At 48.2% G+C, this 17,903-nt stretch overlaps 3 protein-coding genes across 3 annotated transcripts; 2 read left to right on the top strand and 1 right to left on the bottom strand.

Annotated features, from left to right (window-relative positions):
- Nucleotides 1–63: 63 nt before the first annotated feature.
- Nucleotides 64–6,552, top strand: MAD2L2 (mitotic arrest deficient 2 like 2). Its single transcript, XM_083876663.1, has 9 exons — nt 64–109; nt 2,156–2,207; nt 2,443–2,561; nt 3,106–3,177; nt 4,026–4,126; nt 4,242–4,336; nt 4,434–4,507; nt 5,505–5,597; nt 5,911–6,552. Exons 2-9 carry the CDS (start codon nt 2,168–2,170, stop codon nt 5,950–5,952), a joined length of 636 nt encoding a protein of 211 aa, XP_083732789.1. The 5' UTR covers nt 64–109; nt 2,156–2,167; the 3' UTR covers nt 5,953–6,552.
- Nucleotides 6,553–6,727: 175 nt separating this feature from the next.
- On the bottom strand, nt 6,728–10,747 carry LOC310917992 (F-box only protein 6-like). Its single transcript, XM_083876656.1, has 5 exons — nt 10,402–10,747; nt 9,650–9,776; nt 8,884–8,979; nt 8,412–8,547; nt 6,728–7,699 (listed from the first exon to the last, which is right to left on the bottom strand). The coding sequence occupies exons 1-5, from the start codon at nt 10,658–10,660 to the stop codon at nt 7,553–7,555; spliced, it is 765 nt and encodes a 254-aa protein (XP_083732782.1). The 5' UTR covers nt 10,661–10,747; the 3' UTR covers nt 6,728–7,552.
- Nucleotides 10,748–11,056: 309 nt separating this feature from the next.
- Nucleotides 11,057–17,293, top strand: LOC310917994 (F-box only protein 2-like). The gene is made up of 6 exons (XM_083876662.1): nt 11,057–11,161; nt 12,512–12,836; nt 13,926–14,052; nt 14,150–14,245; nt 15,286–15,421; nt 15,834–17,293. The coding sequence occupies exons 2-6, from the start codon at nt 12,593–12,595 to the stop codon at nt 15,966–15,968; spliced, it is 738 nt and encodes a 245-aa protein (XP_083732788.1). The 5' UTR covers nt 11,057–11,161; nt 12,512–12,592; the 3' UTR covers nt 15,969–17,293.
- Nucleotides 17,294–17,903: the final 610 nt, after the last annotated feature.

The following is a 17,903-nucleotide window of genomic DNA, read 5'->3' as shown; positions in this document are numbered from 1 at the left end:
CCGCGCCGCTCCTCCCGCCCGCCAGGGGGCGCTCGCCGGGCCCGCACTGACGTCACCCGCGCGCGCCGCCGCCGAGCCCCGCGCTGGGCGGGCGTGACGGGCGGGCCCGGTAAGGGAGCGGGGACCGCGGGCGGGGGGACACCGGGAGGGGACACGGGGACACACGGGGGTGTGGGGACACACGGGGCCAGGTGGCCGTGCTGAGGGGGGCCGGTTACCGGGTGCCCTGGGCGGCAGTGGGGGTGCGGGGTGTGGAGCAGCCCCGTTTCCGAGGGAGCAGCGGCGAGCGGGCGGGTCCCAGGCTCGGCAGTGCCGAGGAAATGCGGTGCCCTGGGACCGGGACGCTCCAGGGATCTGTCCCCGCCCGCCCTCCCTCCTGCTCCCGCGGTTGAGACACCGGGGTGGGCGAGGGAGCGGCGGTGACCGGGAGCCCGAGCTGCTGGGGCGGCCTGTGCCGGCCGTGCTGGGCCAGTGCGGGGCTCTGGTGATTGATGGGCACGGGGGGCACGGTGGGTTAGAGTTACCTGATGTGCCCCATCCCTGGAAATGTCCAAGGCCGGGTTGAATGGAGTGTGTACCAGCCTGGAATAGTGGAAGGTGGCCCTGCCTCTGGCAGGATGTTGAAATGAGATGGGCTTTTAGGTCCATTCCAACCCAGAGTGTTGTGATTCCATGATCCCCCAGCCTGCACAGTCCTTGAGCCTGTAGTGCCTGGTTCCTACTTTGTGACTGTGTGGAAGGGTGGATCTCTTCCAGTCCCTTGGTTTGCTTGGGCCTCTCTTTAAGGAGGGATGACGTTTAAGTGAGGAACCGAAACCAATAAAAACACAGATTGTTTATGATACTCTATAGATCTTCTGTACTAATTTGAGGGACGCTCTGATGAGAGTGCTAGAGAGATATTTAACTATCTTAATTTTATTTAGTGTAGCAGATCACTAATATTCTAGAAAGTCCTTGTATACAGTGGTATAACTGTTTTAAAAAACTGGGGATGAGAGTAGGCCCGTTTTGTGCAGGTTGAACTAATTCTTTGTAGCTCTGAAAAACACATTTTATTGCAGCTGAAACAGCTTGAAAAACAGTGTCTAAAGAGCTTATTGGAATATTTCTGGTTTCTTAAAAGTCTTTGTAGGACACCTGAGTTACTGGTGGAGCCAGGGTGCTCCAGGGGCATTTAAAGTTCATGAACCTCTGCAGTTCATGAATGGAGCTGCTGTTACTGGTTAGAATTTGCTTGCATGCCAAGAGTGTGGATAAAATAATGAAACAAATTAAAGTTTCTAATAGATAATTACGTGCACTGTGGCTTAAATTGTGTAAGGCATGGAGTCTGCTATGCAGAGAAAGCTGTTGGGAAGCTCAACTCCAGTGTCTGCTGTTTGATTGTTGGCACATGAAACTCAATTTGTCACAATAATGTGCTGCCCTTTGTAGCTCACAAATTTCAGGCTCTCCAGGGATGCAGTCATGGCCCAAGCCTGTCAGAGTTCAAGGAGCAGCTGAATGATGCTCTGAGTCACTTAGTTTAGTTTTAGGTGGTCCTGAGGGGAGCAGGGAGCTGAACTCCATGATCCTTATGGGAGCCTTCCAACCTGAGGTATTCCATAATCCTGTGTGACAAAGTTGACTTAATTGTGCAGCTGTGCAGGGTTTGGGTTCCTTGGGACTGCAGAAAAACTCAGAAGCTGTTGGCAGAGGCAGCAGATGAGAACCTGTGTGATGGTGTCAGTGGAAGATCTAGCTCCAAGCTTGGACAAGCAATGGTTTGTGGTGGTGTTAGAATAAACCCAAAACCCCGAGAAGTTCTTGTGTTATGGTAGGAGGTAGGGCTCAGAAAAGGCAAATACTATAGAGCTTTAAAAAAACAGTGCTTCTTGAGTTAGTAAAAAAGTATTTGTCTGAACTTTCCTGTATCCCAGAAAGGGAGAAACATTGAAAACCACAGGAATTGAGTTATGAATAATCTCTCATCCTGAGGTGTGAGCACTGGTTTGTGCACTGCTGGTAGTCCCAGAGGATGTGCTGTGCTTATAGGGGGTGCTCACACCTCTCACTGTGGCTCACAGGGTCTTCTGGTGTACAGCTCCATGAACTGACTAGAGGAATAACACAGGAGCCAGAGGATAACTGTTCCTTTTGTGGTTCCTTCCAGGGCCTGGGGAAGATGACCACTCTCACACGGCAGGACCTTAACTTTGGGCAAGGTAATGTGTTGTACTGAGCTGCAGCTGGTGTCCTTGTGTGGCTCCTCCTGGGCACTGAGCTTGGGGGAATGTTGTTGTAGGGTTGTTCTGTCCCTAAACTTTCTGCAGCTAAGAGGAGGCAGGTGAAATTTATGCAGAAAAAAAAAAAATACCTGTGAAAAAAGTTCCCCTGAGTCTATGGTATTGCTCTACTTTCCCACACCCTATTCCAGCATCCTTTACTTCTGTTTTTCAGTAGTTGCAGATGTTCTTTCAGAATTCCTGGAAGTGGCTGTTCACCTCATCTTGTACGTCAGAGAAGTTTACCCCATTGGGATCTTTCAGAAGAGGAAGAAATACAATGTACCTGTCCAGGTAGGAGATTTTCCTGGAAGCTGACAGCCACATGGACAAGCAAAACAGCAGGGATCAGTGAACACTCAGAATAAACTTACACTCTGAAAGTGATTGTTTAATGAATAGACTAATTTTTGAGGAGAGCTTAGTTCTTGTCATGAGAGAGAACAGCCCTGTGGCTGAGGATACAGCAAGTACTCATGGAACAAGCAGGTCATGGACAACAGCAGTAAAAGGCTGCCCCAGCTCTGTGCAGTGAGGTAGCAGGAAAGCATGTTTCCTAGGAAACAGAGATGGTTGGAATATGCTATTCCCAGTATGCCGATGTGGGTATACATTCCAGATGTACAACAGCTCTGTGGGTGCAGTGACCTGCCTCAGCTGATTAACCCTTCCCTGAAGGAATTACTGGTTTGAATGGGTAACTCAGCATTTTTCAGCACTATCTGAAGCATGACTTGAATGCCTTCTACACACTGGTGCTTCTGTTGAAATCTTGTCTTTTAGCATTGTCCTGGCTCACATTAAACACAGCTCTGACTCTTCCCTGTGTTTGCTGCAGATGTCCTGCCACCCAGAATTGAACCAGTACATCCAGGACACACTGCACTGTGTAAAGCCACTGCTGGAGAAGGTGAGCTTAGACTGGGCAAAAGTACTGCAAGTGGATTTGATAGAAAGTAAGAGAACATAAATATTATCTTAACTGCAATATTTGTTTACAAATTTACCATACACAATATACGAGCTGATAAAAGTTCCTAACTAAACTAAAAACATCATAACCTTTCCTGGCTTTTAAGACCCTGCCTTGCTTGTCTCATTTACCACACAAGGCCACATGTCTGTATATTCCCAGTTACATCATCCTACTATTCTGCTTTACAATCCATCCCAGTTTAAGCACCTGTTGTGGCAGAACGGTTTGAATGCTTTGCTGTGGACCAGCAAGCAAAGGTAGGTCTGGACTCCAGGTTTTGAGAGAGAAGGGTGTGACTGATGAAACATTCCAGGAGGCTGCTGGCAGGTTTTGTATGCCTTGCTCTTTACAGACATTTTTAATGCACATATAGAAAATGGAATTAGGTCTGGTTTAATTTGTTGTTGTACAAAGCTGCTCTGTTTGGGCAATGGTCTGAATGTATCTTAACTTCATCAGTGTCCGTCCCAGAGTGACCAGTGAGATGGCTGTGCGTTTCCTCCTTAGTTATGTAACAGGATCTAGAGGAATGTACAGTTTAGCACATTTCAGCCCCCTCAGCCTTAGCCACAAGCTGGCAGCTTAATACCCAGAAAGAAACGGCTTTGCAAAAGCATTTTTCTGATTGCTAAGAATAATCTGAACTCAGGTTTTGGATAAGGGCTTGTGCTGTCGGGCCCAACAACTGAGTGTACTCCCACTGCATCCAAGTATGTGAAGCACACTGTGGGCAGCAGACAGCTTGTATTAAGGAAGGGATTTTTCTGTCTTGGTTCCTGCAGAATGATGTGGAGAAAGTTGTGGTTGTAATCCTGGACAAAGAGCACCACCCCGTGGAGAGATTTGTCTTTGAGATCACCCAGCCGCCTCTTCTTTCCATTAGGTGAGGTTTCCATTCCTGCTTGCCCATGGCATCCAAAACCCAGCCCTGGGAGATATTCTGGAAGCAACTTCAGGCCTTTGCTGCGTGCCAGTAACAACTTCTGTCTCCTCCACAGTTCTGAGTCCCTGCTGTCCCACGTGGAGCAGTTACTGCGTGCCTTCATCCTGAAAATCAGCGTGTGCGACGCTGTGCTGGACAACAACCCCCCAGGTAAATGTCACTTGGATCCAAACAGCCCAATGCTTGGCATTGCTTGGCTGATCCTCTGGAAGCTGTCCCCTGAGCTGGAACCTGACACTTCTCTTAGGTTGCACCTTCACAGTTCTGGTTCACACACGGGAGGCTGCCACACGCAACATGGAAAAGATCCAGGTGATAAAGGTGAGTGACATCCTTGGGCACCTGAGATTGTGTGTGTGAGAAGCTGCAGGGCAAAGACTGGGCAGTGCAGAGTTGTGGCATCTCCAAGGTTAAGGCTGAGAGATATTTTGAATGTGTAGATTGGTGTCAAATGAGGCACATCATAACTGTACTTGAAATGTGGTGAAATGGTTTATGGTGGTGAGCTGACAGCACATTTGCCACACACAGCCACAACTTCAGACAACTTTAAGTCTGATATAGATTGTAACAATGCTCACTGCCCAGTGCTTGCTCAGACACTTAGAAATACTCAGGCGTGTAGAATAGGTACTTGAATTTAATCAAGCGAAAAAGCAGCCCTCAATCACCATCCACTGTGTGGTGGCTGATTTTGTGTGAAGAGCAAGAAAGACAGATTCGAGTAACTAGTAGGTTTGGGGGCACAAATTCATTTTATCTTACAGGACACTGTGTGCAGAACACTTTCTAAAGGAAGATTATTTTTAAAGACTCCTTGCTTAGATACAGGGAAACTTTTTTCCTGAGTCAAGTTGTTTTAGGTGTCCTAAGGCACAACAAATAAAGCTAGTGAAGTATAAAACTTTCAAAATGGAAGTCTGTTCTGCACTGCTTAGTAATGGAAACTTGTGGTGTGGTAGACCCACCGTTAGACCTTCAAGGCAGGAAGGAAACCCACACCATAAGCATTCTGCAGTTGCAGTTAAATCCTGGTGTAATGAACTGGGCATGGTAGCTCAGGACAGCTGAGAATGTATCTTTTAAAGTGAGCTGTCACCTTTGCAGTAAGTGAAGTGGGTTGACCTCACAGTTGGATGCTGTAACTGAAGATAATTCTGCTGAGCATCAGGGACAAGTGTGTATGTGTTTTGTTGTTATGGAAGGCTGAATTACCTGGTCCTCCCCTCAGCTACTCTACACAAAACAAGTGCTGAGGAGGAGCTCAGCTTACAGCACTGCTGGGCTCTGCCAGTAACACCTTGTGTTCCTGCCCCAGGATTTCCCTTGGATCCTCGCTGATGAGCACGATGTGCACATGCACGACCCCCGGCTCATTCCCCTGAAAACCATGACATCTGACATCTTAAAGGTGAGCAGAGCATTCTCACCAAGAGGTGCTGAACCTGCTGTAGTTCTGAACTTCAAATGCTCTGACATCAGCTCTGCAGTTTTCTGTGATGTAACATTAAAAAATATTACAGCAGTAGCTTAGCCTTGCAGATGTCTGTGCCAGTAATCAAAGCAGGGCAAGTTTCCTCAAAGTAAAATAGGAAACCTATTTTATTCCCTTGGTTATGGGGGAAGGTATAAGCACTTCCTATTCAGCCTCTTGCAAGCTTTTTTTTTCCATTCACCTACCTGTACACCAACAGGACTTGTTGGTTGCTTGTTTCTCTCTCTAGATGCAGCTCTATGTAGAAGAGCGAGCTCACAAAGGCACCTGACTTCAAATCTTCCTTGCCTTCAAGCCTCATCTGATCTTCCAGTGGAGTAAGATCTGTCACAAACTGTACCTTGATTACCATCTCTTCAGCTGGCCTTCTGGGTGAATGTAGAGCAGCTGCTGCCTCTTTAAGTGCTCTTACCACTGTATAAAGAACTGACTTGGAACGGGGAACCAGAGCCTGTTCCCATGTTCAGTTGTCTGAGAGTACAGGTGTTGATACAGTGTGTCCCTGGGGAGTCAGTGCTTTATTACCAGTGCAGTTCTCACCTGAAAAGGGCAGCTCCATTGCACACAAGCAGTGATAGACAGCAAGGAGCTGTCACACAATCCATGAGAGCAACATTTGTGCTAAGGGGGAGTGAGGCCTTATGTAATGTCTGTCCACTGTGACCATCCCAAGTAGTCTTCAATAAATACTAAGTTTTACCCCAGTTGAACTGGGCTGAGTTCTGTCAAAACCAGGCTCCCTTCTTCAGTGAGGAAGTATTTTTATTTTCTGGGGAGCTTCCACTACTTTTCTGGCCCGTATGTGAACTCTGTCAATTCCTATGAAAGGCTGTACAACCTTGGTCTCTCCCCTTTCCCTCAGAGGTGGCATTAACAACCTGGAATTTATCTGTCCAGCAAGGACACCTGCCAAGTATCCTACTCCTAACAGAGAATAGGCAAGGAAAGCACTGTTAATCCTACACCTGTCAGAGGAGATGGAACATGGCCTTAGCATTAGTTCTGGGTATACAAGGGTGGCAGACACAGTTCATAGGGAGCTGAGCTTGTTTGTCAGAGAATCTGGTACACCAGCCTGTCCAGCACCTCCTGCTTCCTCCAGGTAACAAGTGCAGGAACATTATAGATCAAGGCTGGGCACTGCTTTAACATTTTATGTTGGGTTACACTGCTCAGTACAAACCAAAGGGGATGTGGAAAAAGCCCAGCACAATCAAAAGGCACTTGTGTAGTTAGGCAGCTGCCTGAAGGGACTCCTTAACTCCTCTTTCTCTGCCTGTTCATTCAAACACCAAGGGACTGTTTTGGATAGGAAGGCAGGTACCATTTTCATCATACACACACTTAGAGAAAGGGTAAGGAACTCACTACCAGTGACACGGCATTTAGGAACAAGGGTGGCAGTTTCCTGATGCTATTAAGGGTCTGATGCAGATCATAAATCTTAACTGAATCTTAAAACTGAAATAGGAAAGAAAATACCATACAAAACAATCTGTGGCAGAGTCCTTGTACATACCATTGATAATCTGAAATTAAACATTTTAGCCTTATCTTTCTTAGGTTCCATAAACAAGAAAGTGTCTTTAAGACTGTGTGTGTTAGCATAAGAATATATTAACTAGAAAAGATAGACGTCAGATTTAATTGTCACAGTTTTTCTCTGGAAGGGCACCAGTAACTGGAGTAGCATCCATGCTAGAAGAGGACGGAGAATGACGACCCTTCCAAAGGGCTGGGCCTGCAGAAGTTCTGCTGTGAACAAGAGCTGCAAGACAAAGCTAGGACACACGCAGAGAGTGCAGGCAAATAGTGCACCTGAAGCCATTTGGTTACAGTCCTGAGGTAAAAGCAAACCTTTACATTCTGCTTCATGATGATGTCCGGGGCCCAATGGTGATGCTGCTGTTGGTCACACGGATCCCGTACCACCCTGCCCAGAACTGGGTGTCCTGGCCCCCGTGCTGAAACCAGATGTGACGAACTCCCGCTGGGTAATTTTGGAAGGTGTGAGAAATCTGGAGAGAAAAGAGAATTCCTCTTAATTGGCCTAAATAAACCAGTGCTCACCTAGAAGCTCAGAAAAGTACAGTGTGTGAGTCTTAGAATGAGCTCTTCCTGAGCCCAGATATCTTTGATTGGAAGTGCACCATACCCCGGGGGATTTTTCTGGGGGGTGAGGGAGGGGAAAGAAGCCTTTCTTACTCAGCCTTTTCCCCAAAATCCTATCTGAGTTAAACTAACATTAAGCATGATTCTTAAGTGCATGTATAAGTAACATCTAATGCAGAATGTACAGCAAAGCAAACCAGTTAAACACCTGTAAAAGTTTAAGAAAAGTTAAGTCTGCAATGCATGGCTATCCAGGCAGTAGTTTTGAAACAGTTTTTTGATCCAAAAAAACCCTGAAATCTGCTCTTGTTACCTAATTATTCAGACAGAATCTTACATAAAACCAAGAAACAATTAAAAAGACTGCACTAAAACAACACAGAAGCCCAGAGGATACTCTCTAGAAAATGCTGGGCACCTAAAAATAGCACCTGCCTCATTCAGGACACTACTGCTTCTTCAGCATCATCAATAGCAAGGACTGACTCACCTTCTCTATAGAGTAGAGGAATCTGAGGAGCAGAGAAAGTCCACTGGCACTTTTGGCCAAGTAAGACTTGAAACACCCAAGTGTCACAACACTGGTGTAAAGCTCCTGCCTCCAGGACTGCTGCTCACCTCTCTCCACCTGGCATCACTCCACTGCTCAATGACTACTGGCTCAGGGTGGAATTCCTCCAGGACGATGTAATCTTCGGAGAGCAGCCTCACTGTGAGCTCGTATCGGCACCCGCAGTCAAACCTGGCGGCGTACCTGGAGAGGCAGGAGGAATCAAGGAGCAGGGCTGTACATACACCATTCAGTTTTCTTTATTGTTCAAAAGCAGTCTCCAAGGGGCTCCCTGTCTGCAGAAGAAAAGGAATGTCATCCCCACAGCTATAGAGAAGTTCTGGAACTTAGAGCTATCCCACCCTTTACAGGATTGCCATCTTGTAGTCCAGCGAGTGAGTTTAAATTTAGCTTATTCTTTACTCAAGAACTACAACTCCCAAAGAATAAAGAACTGATTTTATAGCATGAAAAGCTCTAGAAGCCTAACTTACCTCTAGACCAATGCCAGAAATTATAATTTTCAGTGCTTCCACTCACCAGTCCTTGACTGTAATTTCAGGCCGTTTCTCATCCATCAGCTGATTAAAATAGCCTTCTGTCTTCAGAGTAATGAGCTGAGACTTTAAGCATGACCTGAAACAGATACAGAAATACAGTTCCACAGAATTTCCCTGACAGCTTTAACACCCACCCAGATCCTGAAGGCCCACAAAGCTGACCTGGCTAAACCCTGCCTTATCCATAGCCAGAACCTAACAAGAAAATGAGCTGAGTAAGCTTCACCCCAAGATAAAAAGTATAGTTATCTACGAGCTGAAATAAGAGGGGTCCCTGTACTTATGTATTGGGAACAGGAAACCACTGCCTAGTCCTTGTAAAAGCTGTTTATCCTCCTCTGGTGACAGCTTTTATTACAGGTCATTAGTGGGACACACCTACCACTTGTGGAGGTTAGACAGCTTTGACCTTGTCATGTAAGTGCAGCTGATTGTTCGCCAGATCCTTCACCTTTCCTTACCACCTTGGAGAGAGGAGAAGCAGAGATCCCATGTGAATTATCCTAACTATAAAAATTACAGGAAGTTCCTGGTAGGCAGAGAAATTTAGCACCTGCTGTGAATTCTCTCAGCAATACCCATCTCTTCAGACTAACTGGCATAAAAGGTTAATGAAGCTCCTTCCTTTTCCCACAGGTGATCTGAAGTTCAGTAGCCTGCCACCAGCCTTCTAACCATGGTGCCTTTCCAAACAGACAGGAGGAAGCAGGTTTCCCAGTCCCAGGTTACTGGAATCCAGTTCTTACCCATATGAAGTGACAAAGTATTTGTGTACTGCGGGGTCTGGCGTATTATTTCCATGAGCTCCAGGCAGATCCTCAATTCTCCACCGATCTCCTCCATTAGCATCAATTGTCCAGTGCTTGAAGTTCTCTAAAAACACAGGTGTCCAAGGTGAGGGTTAGGACCTCATTTCAGCTACCAGCAGCATCTCAGCTTTCGTTAGAATCAGCAATAGAATTCTAGGAAGCTACTTGGTATTTTCAGATCCACTGTTTTTCCTACAGCTGTAAGTGACTCCCGTCATTATGCTGCCATTACCTTTAATGTGGCTGTTGGCATCCAGGGCAGTAGGTAGCAGATTTCTGATCTCATCAGAAAATCAGCAGCAGCAATAAAGTAGGATTACTGTGGTGATCGTATTAGTCAAGTCTTTGGTAACAAAAGTTCTCCAGCTGCCCAAATGTTTAATCCCAATACCTGATCGTTTCACTGCCACATTGTACTTACAGTGCAAATTAATTGTCACTGCCTGCTATGCTGGGGCCTTATGACTCCAGATTTTTCTGGCTAAACCCACAAAGTATTAGCAAATACACACTTATCTACCTAGAGCAGTTTTATTGCAGGAGTTGGGCTGTGAATCTGACCTAGCAGAGCTACACCCAGTATCTGGACAGTCCCGCAGCACCAGCAGTAGGGAAGACGTGCAGGACACCGACTCAGAAATTCTGACTCATTCGGAAACTCTGAGTCCTTTATTAAATAAGAAACAAACCTTCAGCACACGGGTTTTTGATTAAATTTTTCTTCGAGTGGCAGAGCATATAGAAGATCTTCCAGTCCGAGACGCTCCTGTCCAAGCTCTGACTGTAAAACCCGTCTCGCTGGCACTTGCGCTTCCACAGGGTGGTCAGGTCCACCACGTAGCGCCACTGCGTGCACACCAGGCGGCAGCGGTGGAGCAGGTCCCCGGCGGGCAGCAGCGACAGCAGCTCCACCAGCACATCCTCGGGGAGGTCGCCGATGGTTGTCATGGCAGACGGCGGGCCGCAGGAGTGCGACGGGGAATCCCCGGCAGGACGGCCCGAGCTGCCGGAAGCAAAGGCAGTTTCCCCTCGTTACGGACAGACGCCCGGACAGCCCGCCCGGCCCCCAGCCAGCCCTGGGCCCGCTCCCCGCCGCACCCCCGCCCCGGCCCGGCCCCGGCCCGGCCCCGGGCCCGCTCCCCACCCTGGCCCCAGGCCCTGCCCCGGCCCCGGGCTCACCTGGCTCCGCCCTCGGCACTTTCCGGACGCGGATGTGCGGGGGCGGGGCCGCACTGATTGGGCGGGGGCGAGGGCGGGGCAGGCACTGATTGGGCGGGGCCGAGGGCGGGGCAGGCACTTATTGGGCGGGGCCGAGGGCGGGGCCAGCACGGCGGGGGCGGGGCCGCGGTCTCCCCTCAGCAGAGCCCGGGACATTCTCCTCCTCCTCAGAGCCTCCTCAGACCTCGATCGGGACCGGACTCTCCTCCGGCCCGCCCGCTCAGCGGTAAGGTAAGAGCGCTCGGCGCCTCCCCTGAGCCCTGGCAGGTTTTCCGAGCCCGTCGAGGGATGGGCGCTGCCCGGGAGCACGTTCGTGATGCAAAGCCCTTCACGGCTTGGATGTTTAACTGGGCTGGGAAAGGAAAGGAAAGGTTCCTCCGCCCTTCTCCTGGGTGCGGGAGGGAGCTCGGCTAACAGGGCTCCATCAGCAGGCAGGGAGCAGGAGAGGCTTCTGAAGTTCCCGTACGACATAAAACCAGCATGATCCCTCCCTCCCGCCTACTTTTAAAAAATTACATTTTAGCCTTCAGGGCTGTGATTGAGGGTTAGAAGTTTGGGGACAATAGGAAATCACTAATGCTGTCTCCATAAAAGCCAGGGAATTTTAAATTACAGTTTGCCCTTGCTGGGTGCAGTGCAGATAGAGGACACAATGAATGTCAAGATTAGGATGCTGTTACAGCAGTGACTCCCTGTTTCTTTCCTTCCGTCCAGGTTTGGCACCGTTGCATTTTGTTAAGTTGCATGCCAGGGTATTTCACCTCTGTTCTTAGTCCTCTCCCAGGCTTCATGAGTCATTCCTGAGAAGTTTGGCTGCATCCATGGGTTTGCTGCAATCTCAGCAGTTCCCCAGCGCCAGGACCCAGCTGACATAAAGGCAGTGTCAGTGCAGCCCTCAGGGATGACACGGGCCCTGAATGTGCACACTCATCTCTCCACAGCCCTGCAGCTCCTGCACCTGGGACTCAGGGCAGCAGAGAGCTCCTTGGAGTGCAGAATTACCACATGAAGTTAGAGCAAACGCTTCTGACTTGATTCCTCCAGTTATGAGGCCATAGATGATAGAATATTGGAGAGTATCAGCTGAGTTATTTTCAGTTATGCTGAAGACCTTTACTTTACACAGGCTCCTGACTAAGGTGATTAAGTGCCAGCACTCTGAGGGAAAGCTTGTCAGATACAGAATAAAACACTGCAAAGGTGGCTGGCAAGATGCTTAATGCTGATATTTGAGAAGTGCTTTGCAGCATTTGTTATCAGGGATGTTCCTAAGGGCAGAACAGACACCCATGTGCCTCCCTCTGCAGAGGAAATCATTACTAAGAAGTTGATTTTTGCAGCAGCAGACATTCTGGAAGGACTGATTCCAGCCTGGAAAATGAACAGACTGCCCACAACTGCAGTTGTCAAATACAGCTGCATACATTTTGTAGGCAGATTGCAGGGCTTTTACCTAGAATATAAAAATAGTAATCAGCTTCAGGATATTAACTTAATGAGGAACAGGAGACCTTGAGACTAGGAAGCAAAATCATGCCTTCAGATAACATATTTCTTTTCCCTCTTTTTCTGCTGCATCAGGGTCTGACATTGCTGAGGGTGGGAAACCCTGAGCACTCCTCTCCACCCTCTGTGTCAGGCAGGGCCCAGCCTGGCCCAGGGATGGAGTCCCTCCCCGAGACAGTCCTGATCAGGATCCTGGCTGCCATCCCTGCCGTGGAGCTGGTGCTGGTCTGCCGCCTGGTCTGCTGCCAGTGGAAGAACCTGGTGGACGGAGCTGAGCTTTGGATCCTGAAGTGTCAGCAGGAAGGCCTCACCACTGCAGAGTCAGATGCAGAGAACTGGCAAAATTTCTACTTCCTGAGTAAAAAAAGGAAGAATCTCATCAAGAACCCCTGTGGTGAAGGTGAGAGATGTCACAATGAGCTTCAAGGTGTCAGAGAGATGACCAGTCACTGAGAATTGTGTATCTCTAATTCTTGAAAATAGATCTTAGTTGCTGTCAGGTTGCAGAATTTTCTCCCTGCCCAAGAGTCAAGTCATTCAACCAGTGCAGCAAAATAATTTAATGAGCACAAAGGCCTTTGATAGCCAGCCTTTGCAAAGGACTTTACCTGACATTAACTTTATATAACCTCTGCAGGGATCTAAATCATGTTTGGGACAAAAAGGTGTCCTTTGCAGAAACCATCCAACACAGTAATGGCTGTGGCATTTGTTTCTGTATTGCTTCTTGCCAGGCCATGAGAGGAGAGATGAAAGATTTTCCCATCTCAGGGGAGAGTCTGCCTTCAGCTCACCAAGCCCTTCAGGATTCTTTCCTCAGAGCAGCTCAGGCCAATCATGTTTTTACCCTCCTCACCACAGCCCATGTCAGAGACTGAGCACACACCCCTTGTGCCATTATTCTCAATCTATGAATTTCTCTTGCCAGAGCTACAAGCTGCTTAGCAATAAGCAGCAATAACCAAGCCTCACAACCCAAGCAGCAACAATTTCACACATCATAGACCAAAGCAGTATCAACACAGCTTCCCCATTTGGTTTACAGATGACCTTTTGCAAGGTTTTCCAACATCCAGGTTTCCCTCTGGAAAACCTTGATGTTTAAGGTCCTACTGCTTCAGAAAATACCACTAAGTGCTTTAGAAAACTTAGAAATAAAGCAATCAGCATTTGTCCCCAGAGTGTTTGTGTGCTGTGACACTGAAAATGGTGACACACTTCAGAGTACCTAAATTCTTTCCCTGGAGTATTTTCTTAAACCCACACATACACAGCTGCTTTGCTGGGGAATGTTAAAGTTTGGTGATTAGGGCCAGTCAAACTAAAGGTTTTTTGCCTGACCTCTACTTAACAAACATATAGGCTTCATACAAAATCAGTGCTGTGTCTAATATAAAACTTTCACAAGCCAGAGGAAGGTTCCAGTGGGAGATGATCAAGTTCCCCAGACCCACAGGACTCATCCAAGTCTCTTTTCTGCTGTTTGCAGAAGACTTGGAGCACTGGGGAGAGGTAGAGAATGGAGGTGATGGCTGGAAAGTTGAAGAGCTCCCAGGGGACTTTGGAAAGGAATTTCCTAGTGAAGAAGTCCATAAATATTTTGTTACATCTTATGAGTAAGGATGCTTTCTTCTGTTCTTCTGGAGGGGGGCATTTTTGTTTCCCCCTAGTCCCAGGAGAGACTGTGATACCAATTAACATCTTGTGTTTCAGGTGGTGTAAGAAGGCTCAGGTCATTGACCTTAGGGCTGAGGGCTACTGGGAAGAGCTGATGGATACAACTCAGCCTAAAATCATGGTAAGAGACTGGTAAGTATTGAGGAAGGCTCTGAGGACAGACAGGCAGAGAGTTAAGAAAAGGAAGAGCAGGAAGGGCATAGACTTCATGTATATTGGGCCTTAAAACCCCAGGTCCCGGGATCCTGGATGTGGGACAGGGCTCACAGGCAGCTCCCGGGTTTCTGTGGTGAATGAGGGGAACCTGGTGGGCTGGGCTAACAACCATTGCAGATTTCCATCTCAAACCAAGGCCACAGTAACTCAGTGAGTTTGGGGGAGCCTTTGCAGAGCTCTTACAGGTAATTCCATATCTTGGTTTGGAAAGACAGGTGTCGGCCAGGGAATGCTGCAGCTTCCCTTGGAATGGAGAATGTAAACCCCCTCCCTGCAAATTATAATTTTGCAGTTAAGGGGCTTTCAGGCAAAGATATTGGAATAGGAATAACAGCTGTTTACTAGGAATATTAAAAAATACAAATGTAGTAGTACAAAAAACAAGCAATAAAAAAAAATCCTAGAAACACTGACAGAGTCAGAATATGACCTGACACCCTGTTGGTCAGGGTGTTAGGACCAGTCCAAGTAAGTCCTCCTGGAGTAACAAATGTGGTTCTGTTGGAGCAGAGATGATCCTGTAGAAGGGTCCAGTGGTGCTGAGATGGGTCTGGTCTCCCTCTGGGAATCAGTGCAAACAGGCTGTGCTGCTGTTCTGAATGCCAGATTTGATCCAGGTGGGAATGCTGGGCTCCTCCCCCTGGGTGGAGCATCTCCCCATGGGATGATGGAATTGTATCAGCCCTGCAGTGAGCCTGGATGGCCCATGGACAGCAGAGATCCCCTGGAGGGAGGATGGGTCTGGGAGAGATAAAGAACACTGCCCCAGCTGGTTTGAACAGCTGCCCATTAACAGAACACACCCTGCTCCTCCCCTCTGGAGTTCTGAGGAATGGGGTATGCAAGAGATAAATAAAACACCTCCTCAGATGGTTCCAACAGATGGCAAAGAGATTACACACTTTTGGTTACATGTTGCAACCCCAGACACACCAAGAGCTCGGATCTCCTTGTAGGTACGCAGGACGCAGGGACGCTGGCTGCCTCTACGAGCTGTGTGTGAAACTGCTCTCTGAGAATGAGGATGTGCTGGCTGAGTACAAAAGTGAGACTGTCACCATCCCAGAGGACAATGATGGCAGCTGGACTGAGGTGAGTTTCAGCTGTGGGCTCAGCAGGTGACACCCAACCTACATGAATCAGGAGTATTTTTAAGCAGAAGAATTCTCCAAGGGAGGGAGAAGGCTCTGTTGTGTGTTCTCTGGAGCCATGACCCTATGATTAAAGAAGGAAAAGGGAGGCAGGGAGGCTGCTTTACAGGACACTTGGAAACTTGCTGAGTCACCACTAGCAGGTGTAAGGTGAAGGCGATGTGCAACTGGGAGTGATTAAGTGGCCTCAGAACAATGGGATCAAAGCTTCCCCCACTGTAAATGTCCCCACTGTTACCCAGCCTGGTAGGTCTGACTGTGGCCAGTGGGGCTGGAGGCTTTGTGCACTGAACAAGGGTAGGTTTGTGGTGATTTGACACTTACTAACAACTGTTTTGTCTCTTGTCCCAAAGATCTCCCACACCTTTTCCAGCTATGGGCCTGGGGTGCGTTTTGTGCGCTTTGAGCACGGTGGGCAGGACACGCTGTTCTGGAAGGGCTGGTACGGTGTCCGTGTCACCAACAGCACTGTGACAGTGGAGCCATAGCTGGGCTTAACCAGGACCTGCATGCTGGAGCTGACTGCCCTCAGGGCATCCCCATGCCTTTGGATGGTTTCTGCATGGTGCTGCTTCTGGCTATGAAGCCTTTCTGCATAGGAACGTGCCTGCAAGATGCCAGGAGCCACCACCCGTCCCTCCTCAAGAGGACTGTGCAAAGAATGTGAATGAATTTGTGAATGCACCACAAGACTCAGCACTTGCACTGATGTTCTCTGTCAGACAGATCACCTGAAAGTCCTGCAGACCTCCTCTCTTAAGTCTAATCCCTGGCACCCAGCCTGAGTCAGATTCTCTCTCCTGCTTGCTTCCCAGACTGGGCACTCCTTAACTTGAAGGGATACTTTAGTATATTTTCTGGAAGTTAGAGTGGGAAGAAAAGAATAAAGAAAACTGCAGACACTGTGTCTCAAAACATACCAGAGAAACCCAGAGCCCTGTCCCCAGCTGTTTCCATGACCTGCAGTGAGAACCTTGGCTTCTCCCATTTATAAACAGGTAACATTGTTTACCACAGAGGGGCTCTAGCTTGGCTGTCAGTGCTATTAGTTTAATTTTCAGTGATAATGCAAAGCAAGAGAGATTGAATCGTTTTCTCTTACATTGTTCCCAGCATCCATTTATCTAGGAAATTGTTGGGAAGAGAAACCTGTCTGGTGTCCAATCCTGGAGCTTCATTTGGCTCCCTCAGATAGATGGGATCTGAGAGGAATTGGTGGAGGAGAGAGAGAGAAAGATGACAACAACTTAGGGAAATGGGTTAGAAAAAATTGGGGATAAGGTCAGGGAACAAATGAAAACAAACTCATTTACCCCTTCCTGGCCTCTCCATGCTTCACGCAACAAGCATCTTGGTCATCCAGTGACTCTGCTAGCAGGACACAGAAAGCTGTTGGCCTCACTCCACCTCTACTGACCGTGTCTGCAGGAAGTGCACATCTGCCTCTGCCACGTGCTTGCTGACAAGACAGCACTTCAGTCTCCCACTTGTGCTCCTTGATATCAGTCAGGGCTGTGAGCCCATCCTGAAGAGACCCCCTAAGCTTTCCTGAACCAAGACTGTCCCTGCTAGTTACTCCACTCAGAAGAGCATCCCCTAACCAAGCCGGTGTTGTCTGGAGAAAGTATTTATATTGCCTGGAGAAAGTATTTATATTTTTGTGTCTATCTCTCTGTCTTCCCTCCCTGGGCAGCCATTTGCAGTGACTGGTACTGCCTGCAGCCAAAGGAAAGAGCTTCCCACCTGGACACTGTGCATGCTGCTTCCTCAGCCTTCCTGCACAGCTGCACCCAGGTGCAACACACACACCAGAGTCCAGGCAAACATAATAAAGTGACACAAATGTGTGTGGATTTCCTCTTGTCTATGGGGTATTTGTCCCCTGTGCTCAAGCATTCTGATTACGTGGAGCATGTCAGCCAGTTCTCTCCAAAAGCAGGAGTCACTGTGCTGTGTGTAATACCGTGGTGTCCCTGAAAGAGGAACCTGCTCTGTTCCCCAGCACCCTGGGCCCATGGGGAGCACTTCATGTGCAATGGGTCTGCAGTGTAAGAGCAAGCAGAAGTGCATTTCAAATGTAGTGGGAATTCATTCAAGGCACAGAGAAGGTACAGGAAGGCTTCTACAGAGTCCAGCCCTGCTGCACACTCTCCAGGAGGTCATTTGTCACTAACTCTACTCTGAGTTCAAGCTTAGTTCTGACCCAGGAGGCATCAGAATCAGCTCAGAATTAATTTGTCTCCCTTCCCTTATGCCTGCACACACTGTCATGCAGTGCTGCTTTACCCACCCTTAGCCTTTAATGCAGCTCTTAGTTAATATTCAGCTCACTGCCAGCTCCCTGCCCCACAGAAGGAACATTCCCTCCATTTGTCCCTAGGAAATCAGTGTAGTAAGGGGATCAATATTTCACACCTCAATGC

The sequence above is a fragment of the Zosterops lateralis genome (assembly GCF_965231275.1).
Source record: "Zosterops lateralis genome assembly, chromosome: 22".
In the NCBI taxonomy this organism is placed as follows: domain Eukaryota; kingdom Metazoa; phylum Chordata; class Aves; order Passeriformes; family Zosteropidae; genus Zosterops; species Zosterops lateralis.
The sequence above is the reverse complement of the archived record's forward strand: the minus strand, read 5'-3'. Positions and strand labels throughout refer to the sequence as shown.

Coding starts and splice junctions, on each gene's coding strand:
- LOC310917994 (XM_083876662.1), top strand. CDS start 12,593: ATGGAGTCCCTCCCCGAGACAGTCCTGATCAGGATCCTGGCTGCCATC. Junction 12,837..13,925: donor CAAGAACCCCTGTGGTGAAG/GTGAGAGATGTC, acceptor TGCTGTTTGCAG/AAGACTTGGAGCACTGGGGA. Junction 14,053..14,149: donor TATTTTGTTACATCTTATGA/GTAAGGATGCTT, acceptor CTTGTGTTTCAG/GTGGTGTAAGAAGGCTCAGG.
- MAD2L2 (XM_083876663.1), top strand. CDS start 2,168: ATGACCACTCTCACACGGCAGGACCTTAACTTTGGGCAAG. Junction 2,562..3,105: donor AATACAATGTACCTGTCCAG/GTAGGAGATTTT, acceptor TGTTTGCTGCAG/ATGTCCTGCCACCCAGAATT. Junction 4,127..4,241: donor CCGCCTCTTCTTTCCATTAG/GTGAGGTTTCCA, acceptor TCTCCTCCACAG/TTCTGAGTCCCTGCTGTCCC.
- LOC310917992 (XM_083876656.1), bottom strand. CDS start 10,660: ATGACAACCATCGGCGACCTCCCCGAGGATGTGCTGGTGGAGCTGCTG. Junction 8,980..9,649: donor TACTTTGTCACTTCATATGG/GTAAGAACTGGA, acceptor TATCTGTTTCAG/GTCATGCTTAAAGTCTCAGC. Junction 8,548..8,883: donor GAAATTACAGTCAAGGACTG/GTGAGTGGAAGC, acceptor CTGCCTCTCCAG/GTACGCCGCCAGGTTTGACT.